The sequence below is a fragment of the Pungitius pungitius genome, chromosome 19 (assembly GCF_949316345.1).
Source record: "Pungitius pungitius chromosome 19, fPunPun2.1, whole genome shotgun sequence".
NCBI lineage: Eukaryota > Metazoa > Chordata > Actinopteri > Perciformes > Gasterosteidae > Pungitius > Pungitius pungitius.
The window spans coordinates 5,504,984-5,513,781 of record NC_084918.1 but is presented as its reverse complement, the minus strand read 5'-3'; the positions used below and the strand labels follow the sequence as shown (position 1 = coordinate 5,513,781).

At 44.7% G+C, this 8,798-nt stretch overlaps 1 protein-coding gene across 1 annotated transcript; it reads left to right on the top strand.

The window, feature by feature from the left end:
• On the top strand, positions 1 to 6,130 carry gars1 (glycyl-tRNA synthetase 1). The gene is made up of 17 exons (XM_062559195.1): positions 1 to 315; positions 727 to 828; positions 1,200 to 1,302; positions 1,386 to 1,527; positions 1,721 to 1,809; positions 2,356 to 2,432; positions 2,541 to 2,686; positions 2,782 to 2,931; positions 3,032 to 3,194; positions 3,509 to 3,673; positions 3,762 to 3,870; positions 4,000 to 4,144; positions 4,239 to 4,324; positions 4,407 to 4,516; positions 4,931 to 5,024; positions 5,160 to 5,350; positions 5,645 to 6,130. The coding sequence occupies exons 1-17, from the start codon at positions 64 to 66 to the stop codon at positions 5,768 to 5,770; spliced, it is 2,250 nt and encodes a 749-aa protein (XP_062415179.1). The 5' UTR covers positions 1 to 63; the 3' UTR covers positions 5,771 to 6,130.
• The last annotated feature ends 2,668 nt before the right edge of the window (positions 6,131 to 8,798 follow it).

Here is an 8,798-nt window from a genome sequence, read left to right as displayed (position 1 = left end):
CACAAGCTGCGTTTACTCGTGTCCCAGATATTTCATCATTCTCTTCTCGCATTACGGCGGTCCATGCTTCGTAGCGCAGCATCAGCACTGCTGAGGAGGACCAGCACTGACATCCCCGCCCTCCGCCCGCTAACGACGGTCCGGATCGCTCGGCAGTCGCTCCGCTACGACCCCAAAAACCGGCCGTTTTCCACGTCGGTCCGCTTGAGTAAGAAGAAGAAGCAAAGCCTGTGGCTGCAGCCGGCGGAAGGACAAACCATGAACGGCAACATTGAAGCGGTTCTGGCCCCCTTGAGGCTGGCCGTAAAAGAACAGGTAACGCTTGTTATCTTATAAATCTCCACCCTAATGAACCGAATGGGTTGGTTGTGTGTCATATATGCTTTAGTGCCTCTGGCTGGTTGGCATTCAGCTCGTTAGCTTGCCAGGCTAACCGGACCTGTTTGCCAATGAAAAACGAGCTATCACCCGCTAGCTAGCGGCTAGCTGCCAGCTAACTAGCACTGTGTGCTATGTCTGCACCCTTTGCCACGTTTCAGTATTCTGCGGTTGTTGCAGACATTTGTGAGCTGGGTGGGATCAAGAGAAAAGGCCAAATAAATGCTGCTGCCTTAAAACAAAAAGCCCCCAAATGGCCGGTTGCTCTGTAAACCTTGTCGGACACAAGTTGACATGCAGGCTCGGTTTTTGTTTATGCCAAATCTCAAGCCACCTTCTCTGCTTCAGGGGGACCTGGTGCGGCAGTTAAAACAGGATGGAGCTCCAGATGTGGATGTTACTAAAGCTGTGGCTGAACTGAAAGCAAGGAAGAGAACCCTGGAGGCCAAGGTGAGTGGCTTTTAATGATATTCCTTCAAACTGATTTAGTTAAAAGTAAAAAAATAATAGTTAATAATTTAACTATTCTAAGCCTGAAAGTCTACTTTATCTCATGGTCTTCATGGATCAGGTGGTGCTATCAGGTGGAGACCACCTCATATAATGTTACTGCCATCGCTAGAAACTTATAAAACACAGCTGCAGATACAGTGTTTAGATTATTTCTACATTCATAATAAGGTATTTACACGTTTGTAACACTTTTTCTGTTCTGTTTCTTATTCATTTTTTTGGAAGACATATTTAGGATAAATTGCACAAATGTGTGGCTTTTATGGTTAAATATATCCATAATGGTGAAAATAAAATGTACATTGCAGGAGCTGTCATTACAACCCAAAGATGACATTGTAGACAGATCAAAGATGGAGGATACCCTCAAGAGACGGTTCTTTTACGACCAGGCTTTTGCCATCTATGGAGGTGAGCCTTTGAAAGCTGAAGGTTTTCGGATGATGCTCCCGTCATCTTTAAGCAACCTGTTACCATGCAGTAATGCTCCCCAGGTGTGAGCGGCCTGTATGACTTCGGCCCCGTGGGCTGTGCCCTGAAGAACAACATCCTGCAGGCCTGGAGGCATCACTTCATCCAGGAGGAGCAGATTCTGGAAATAGACTGCACCATGCTGACCCCGGAGTCCGTCCTCAAGTATGTGTCCCTAAAGCGAGTTTTGTGTGTGTGTGTGCGCAAAAATTCATTTATTATTTGTTTTTATCGCTTATGTTTTATTTATTAATGAAACTAGAGAAGACAGTGTAGCGTGTTTCATAGATTCAGCTGCAGGCTGCTAATCATTTTAAAATATATATTTATTAGTGCAATTTGCTTTACTTTTATTCAGGACATCAGGACATGTGGAAAAATTTGCTGACTACATGGTGAAAGACGTCAAAAACGGCGAATGCTTCAGGGCAGACCACCTCCTCAAAGGTAAGCCTATTGTATTTCGGCCTGTGTGTATTTACAGGCTTTCGACACTACAGTGTAACAACTAAAACTGAGTCATCATGAAAACCAAAAAGGCCCTTGTAAGCTGTTCACGTGTATTATTCATGAGTCTCTGCAGACTGGTGTTGTCAGTAGCTTCTGCTGGCTGACCGAGCTGCCGAGTATCACTGTTGAGGGAGAAGGGGAGGGGCCGACGCAGCAGGAATCACATCGCAGGCTGTGGCTGTGCCAAACAGCAGGCAGAATGAAATGATATGAGGGAGAACATGGTCGTACCTGCTATGTTTGTAGGCTAATAGTCTCATATAAAGAAGCGAAACTGGAAATTTGTTATGTCATGAAAATGCAAAATGTGAGAAATGTCAAGAGACATTTTGACATTTCGAACGTACTTAAACTATGTTCATGTCATCCTGATTTTTTTTTAGCTAATTTTCAGTGCAGTAGTAATAATTGATGAAACTCAAGGTTCCCTTTTTTCAATAATCTTTAGTGGAAGCTTTGTTTTAACGTGTCCGTGTCCCACAGCCCACCTCCAGAAGCTGATGTCTGATAAGAAGTGCACAGCAGAGAAGAAGGCCGAGATGGAGCAGGTCACAACTCAGGTCAGTGTTCGCTGAGACTCAAACCGCTCCTTTGAGGGGTCTATTTTGGAAAATCTTTTCTTCCGACCAATGTTTTAAACGTTTCACGGTGTCTTTTACTGTTTTCAGATGGACAACTACACCCAGCAGGAGCTGACCGATCTCTTTGTGAAATACAACGTCAAGTCGCCCACCACAGGAAACGACCTCACACCTCCCATCTCCTTCAACCTGATGTTTCAGACGTCCATCGGACCAGGGGGGAACATGCCGGGGTAAAAAAACAATACTAATACCACGGCAATTATTTTCTTGACGATTTTTGGTAAGTGATTTATTAGTTGATTGATTTTTCAATGTAACTTTGCAGGTACCTGAGGCCTGAAACAGCTCAGGGAATCTTCCTCAACTTCAAACGCCTGTTAGAGTTCAACCAGGGAAAACTGCCCTTTGCTGCAGCTCAGATAGGAAACTCCTTCAGGAACGAGATCTCTCCTCGCTCTGGGCTCATTCGTGTCAGGTGAGAGATCCACCGTGTCGCCCCGTTGTTCCCTCGTGTGTTTAGTCTCTGTACTTGTGCAGATGACTCGTAGTGAGATTGTATCACTTCTTCCTCGTAGAGAGTTCACCATGGCGGAGATTGAGCACTTTGTGGACCCAAACGAGAAGGTCCACCCTAAATTCTCAAACGTAGCCGACCTGGACATCACGTTATACTCCTCCAAGGCTCAGACTAGTGGCCAGTCTGCACACATCATGAGGCTCGGTGATGCTGTGGAGCAGGTTAGAACAATATTGTCACACATCTTTTTTTAGAGATGTCCTTTTGTACATTTTGAAGCTTCATTCATAAGTAATATGCATATGTAACTAAATGTGTATGATTATTAATTGATCTTGAAATACTGCAATCCAAGATGAAATATTGTATTATAATCTTGATACATATTGCCCACCCGGGGTATTATAACATACACAGTAATAAATGTGATCTAAAAAAGTGGATTCAAGCAAATACAATATTTGACCCACAAACAATCTTAACTCAAAGTGTACTAATTATCTAATTAATTCATATCTTCCTACCTCATTTCAAGGGAGTCATCAATAACTCTGTCCTGGGATATTTCATCGGGAGGATCTACCTCTACCTCACCAGAGTTGGTATCGCCAAAGACAAGCTGCGCTTCCGTCAGCACATGGACAACGAGATGGCTCACTACGCCTGCGACTGCTGGGACGCCGAAGCCAAAACCTCCTACGTAGGTTCTTCCGCCGCGCCGATTCCTGGTGGCTGGGCGGGGCGACTCCGCCCACTTCTTGCTCAAAGGAAATGCTTGTGCCTTGCAGGGCTGGATTGAAATCGTGGGGTGTGCCGACCGCTCGTGCTTCGATCTGCAGTGCCACGCGCGGGCCACGAAGGTCCCTCTGGTCGCAGAGAAGCCTCTGAAAGAACCCATATCCTAAAGCTCAGGCGGCACTTAACGCTGCAAAAAGGAACTCTCCGTTCCCATCAAACAACAAAAGAACATTGTTAAGCAGCCAAATGCCTTTTTCTTTTTTTTGTTATCCTTAACTTCCCTGCACAAAGTTGTCAATGTCGTCCAGTTTGAGCCAAACAAAGGAGCCTTGGGAAAGGCGTACAAGAAGGATGCCAAGATCGCCATGGAGTATCTGTCTCAGTGTGACGAGGACTTCATCGCAGATCAGGAGCGGCTGCTCAGTGAGAGCGGGTGAGTCCCACAGCGTGCGGCGCTGCCCGACGAAAGCTCTGCGCTTTCGCCATTCGCAGCCCAGTCAGTCAGTGTGTTCTCTTCCTGTCCACAGAGAGTTCACCATCGAGTCGGAAGGCAAGTCCTTCAAACTCACCAAGGACATGGTCGCTGTGAAGCGATTCCAGAAGACCCTGCATGGTGAGATTTATTATGTTGCGGTTTATTTTTCTGATTCCGCTACGGCTCCAATAACACACACTCGTCTCCGTCGTCCCCGCAGTGGAGGAAGTGGTTCCCAATGTGATCGAGCCCTCCTTCGGCATCGGTAGGATCATGTACACCATCTTTGAGCACACATTCCACGTCAGAGAAGGTGACGAGCAAAGAACGGTGAGTCCAAAGTCTGGATCATAAACACAAAGGTGATCTGGCAGAGTGATGTGAAAGTTTGAATCCCCTCGAAGATCCACAACTCCTTCTAAGGACTCTTAAAAGATGTTCTGTCAGAGTTCATCTTTGACACACATCATTTAATGCTTGTCGTTATGTAACTGTATTGCTGCTGTGTTTTAGCCAGGTTTCTCTTGAGAATGTGATGTCTGTTTTTAGATATTGGTTGGATATCACATATCTTCCGTCCAATCAGGGTTGATAAGAGTTTAAGAAGTTTAAATCTGTTAAACACATGGCAACCACCTCATTACAAAAGCCGTAATCAACTGCCAGAAATGATGTTTTTATGACTTGATTCTTGTTCTTCCGCTTTGCGTTTAATGAAGTCATTGTCTCCCTTCTTCTCTTCAGTACTTCAGCTTCCCAGCCACCGTGTCTCCCTACAAATGTTCTGTCCTGCCTCTGAGTCAAAACCAGGAATTCATGCCCTTTGTGAGGGAGTTATGTAAGTGGCCACATAATGACAACGTGCCTGTTCCGTCTCCGTCGGCAACCGTGAAAAACAACATGAGCTGCAGCTGTCTCAACGTAGCAATCTTCTCCTATGTTTTTTTTTTTTTTTTTTTCCTTTCTTCCTCAGCTGAGGCGATGACCAAAAACGGCGTGTCCCACAAGGTGGACGACTCCGCGGGATCCATCGGCAGACGTTACGCCAGGACGGACGAGATCGGGGTGGCGTTCGGCATCACCATCGACTTCGACACGGTGAACAAGGAGCCGCACACCGCCACGCTGAGGGACCGCGACTCCATGAGACAGATCCGGGCCGAGGTACAGCACACAGCTTGCTGTTACAAGAGATTACAAGCAGGATCCTACCACAACACCGGGAGAGCTACAGGCTGCGCCCAGTTGGTGTCGCTGTAGCAGCATTGCCCAATGTAGTCTGCTTTGTTGCCCTTTAATGCCTCTCTCAGGCGTTGACCTCATTATTTGACCCTATGAATGAACAGCATTTTGTTGGATGGAGCTTGAAGCCGCTTCAACAAGAGAGCTGATCAGAAGTAGCTGTAATTACACGCACCATTTAACGCAATTAACAAAAGCACATCTTTCTCCCCTCAGGTCAGTGAGTTGCCGGTGATCGTTCGGGATTTGGCCAACGCCACATTGACCTGGGCCGAGGTGGAGAGCAAGTACCCCATCTTTGAAGGACAGGAGACCAGCAAGAAGGACACAGTCGAAGAGTAAAGTTCACTCGTCTGCCAGACACGCGATGAAAATCCAGACATGTTGCGTACGCATCACCAGGAAGAACATGGCAACTGCATTGTGATGAGCTGAAGTGGTGCACCGAGGCCTCCTTGTGTTCTGCGCCACTTCCATCACTAAAATATCATGTCCCCATCATATCTGGCATGGCTGTTGTTTCTCCGACGGGCAGCATTTCATCCATGTACGAACACGTCAAAATGTTTAAAAAGGGAGAAATTATAATCAGGTTTTTGTTGTCGGTGGAAGGAAAAATCCACCATTCCGGTTTTCTGGCAGATATGATTCAGCGATTTAACAATTTCAATTAAAATGACCAGCACTTACTGGACATGGGTATTCAAACGTAATGTTTTCTATCAAGTGTCAGACTCTGCTGCACACAGTGACCAAACAAAAGCTCAGCAGACAAATGGAACAAAGGAGATTGTATCAGAAGCTTCATGTAAGTTCATTTTTGGGCATGAAATGTAACTTAAATGCGAGGGGATGTGGGTTAAAATGCAAAGTGCAGTTAATCACTCATCTGTTATTGTGACATCGAGGTTCTGGATGAAATCCTCATTGGCGAAAAATCATTATTGACTTTGAATATGACTCACGGAACAACTTTATTTTCCGAGTAATGTATTTTGTCTCCTAAAGAATTGCTATTAGTGCAAGTTTCACTGTATTTTGAACTTCATGCACCACTACACAGTTCAGAATTGGCGGATGTCCTTTTCAATTTCTTCCAAACATCCCTCTCGAGTGGTTTCTCCGTCTGCTGAACAATGGAGGATGAGGTGTGTCGGTACAATTGTAGAGCACGAAAGCCGATGTAACACAGGCCCTCAGATACGGTTGAATCACTACAAATAATCTACCGTGTGATATTTGCTCTGCCTGACTTCCCAGAATTGCCTTTTTTGTAAAGACGAGGAGACCTGCGAGATAAATACCAGACGCTTTGCATTTTTCTCGGGCTTTTACAGAGGAATAACAGAACAGGTGACATTTACTGTTTCAGTATCTTTTTTTGAACCCCTTGATAAGAGATTTCTAACGGGACACTGAAACGGAGGGAGCTAAATGGACCTCAGCCATCATTAAATGACCAACATCTTGTTGCACACATAATCTGATCTACTGTAGTGAAGACGATTGGATTCAGAAATACATCAAAATCAAAAAAAAAACACACAGAGTATGATGTATAATCTTTCTAAATGTGCAAACATGTCAAATAGGGTGGTTTGAAAATAACCTCCTGATCTATTCCACCAGGTGGCGTCACAGGCCAATTTAAAACCTTTTAAAAATTTGATGTCTCCCGTGATGCAAATCCTTCAGCGCCAAAGGTGCAATTTTGTTTTGTTATTGATCGTTTAGAAAACCACTTTGGAGCATATTGTGACAGTTTAAGAATACTTTTACTCTGCCAAACATCTGGATTCTGTACAGAGATATTTATACCATTCAGGAGTTAGTTGATTCCATTCTTTTTATAATCTGTTGAGTCTTGTCTTTCCAAACCTTCTGAAACTGTGAATGCACCCACCAAATTGTAATAATGTTACCCTTTATTTGAAGGTTGGACGAAAAGGGACACAACCTCTTCTTCATAGCAGCGAGACACAGACTGTAATCAGTTTAGTTTAATGTCTCTTTGTGGTCATCTTGAAGCTCTACCTGATCTGTGTGTCTCTGTTGGCACCACCCATCGACTTGATGGACCCTTCAGTAATGAATGACTTTACCAGATTTACCCCTTTAGTGTTTAATTGTGCCGGATCTTTAGGGAAACAAGGTGCAAAAGGCCAGAAAAGATTCCAATTCCTTCGTCAACTTTCACCCACGTTCATAAATCATTCAAGGGCTTCGCAGTCCGACAGCACACCGGATGAAAGTCACCTGAAGGCGGTGAGAAAGATCATCTGTGTCCCATCAAAGCTAAAACCAAGCCTGAAGTTATTTCAATTTTTCATCAACGGAAATACGTTGCCTGAGGGAGAGAGAAGTGTCAGAGACCAGCAGTGTTATGTGTCCATGATCAAGGAGTGAGTGCTGCTGAGATCGGCCTCATGTCTGAAGTCAGTACAGCTGCCTCGTGGTTGGTGTTTTATGGCTCTTTGACCCTCGCGCACTTCTACCAACCAATAGGAAAAGGAAGTGTTTGTGCCATGCAGCGACTATTTATGTCCCCTGCAAGCTCCTAAATGTTTAGCTCAGTCATTCTGGACTCAGTGTTGTGGCATACTTCAAGGTTTCATTAGACTAAATGTTATATAATATATGACCAACCTTAAAATTACATAAATACTAATAAAACAACAACAACTGTCAAACAGAATAGTGCTTCATGGATCAACTGTCAATGGGTTGCCAGGTTGTTTAAATCCTGTGTAGCAGGTGCTGATCCCTTCATTATAATCCCGTCATTGGTTTTCTGCCACTAGGGGGCAGTGAAACTAAGCTGTGAACACAGAACCGACACATCGCCTTTATGTCGATAATGCAAACTGCTTTGCCCACTAGATACACATCTACAGCATTTATTTTGACTCTTGTTTCTGGCCGCCTGATGCTCCGTTTTGGTCTCCACCAACTTCTGAGGGAAATATATCTAAATATCTGTCTTTGGTTCCTAAATGCTCCGCTTTGTCCACCGCACAGCCGCTGACTTTGTGTTCTTGGAAGGGAAGTGGACCATTGTTTTTTGTTTTTTTGCTAAGGCCAGAAACAATGCAATGGGAATCACAGGGAAGTTATGAGGCAGTAATCCAAGACAGTAAATCTAAAATAAAGAAGCCTCCCTTGTGCTGAGTTGATCTGCACAGTTGACCTTTGACCTCATCAAGGAATGAACCACCGATCTTTCCCGCGTAATAAACTCTCTCTACCAGTGGAAGGTTTGCCCCTGGAACTAAAATGATTTTCTTGCCACCTCCTCCCGGCGTCCCGATGAGGAATCCTTTGAATTAGTCCATTTCAAGTAGAACCGCTCTGCACTTACAACCTCTGTGTG

What these genes read in the sequence shown, in the direction of transcription:
- gars1 (XM_062559195.1), top strand. Translation starts at nt 64, where the DNA reads ATGCTTCGTAGCGCAGCATCAGCACTGCTGAGGAGGACCAGCACTGAC. An exon ending in GGCTTTTGCCATCTATGGAG is followed by an intron (nt 1,303 to 1,385) that starts GTGAGCCTTTGA and finishes AATGCTCCCCAG; the next exon opens with GTGTGAGCGGCCTGTATGAC. An exon ending in TCGGTGATGCTGTGGAGCAG is followed by an intron (nt 3,195 to 3,508) that starts GTTAGAACAATA and finishes CCTCATTTCAAG; the next exon opens with GGAGTCATCAATAACTCTGT.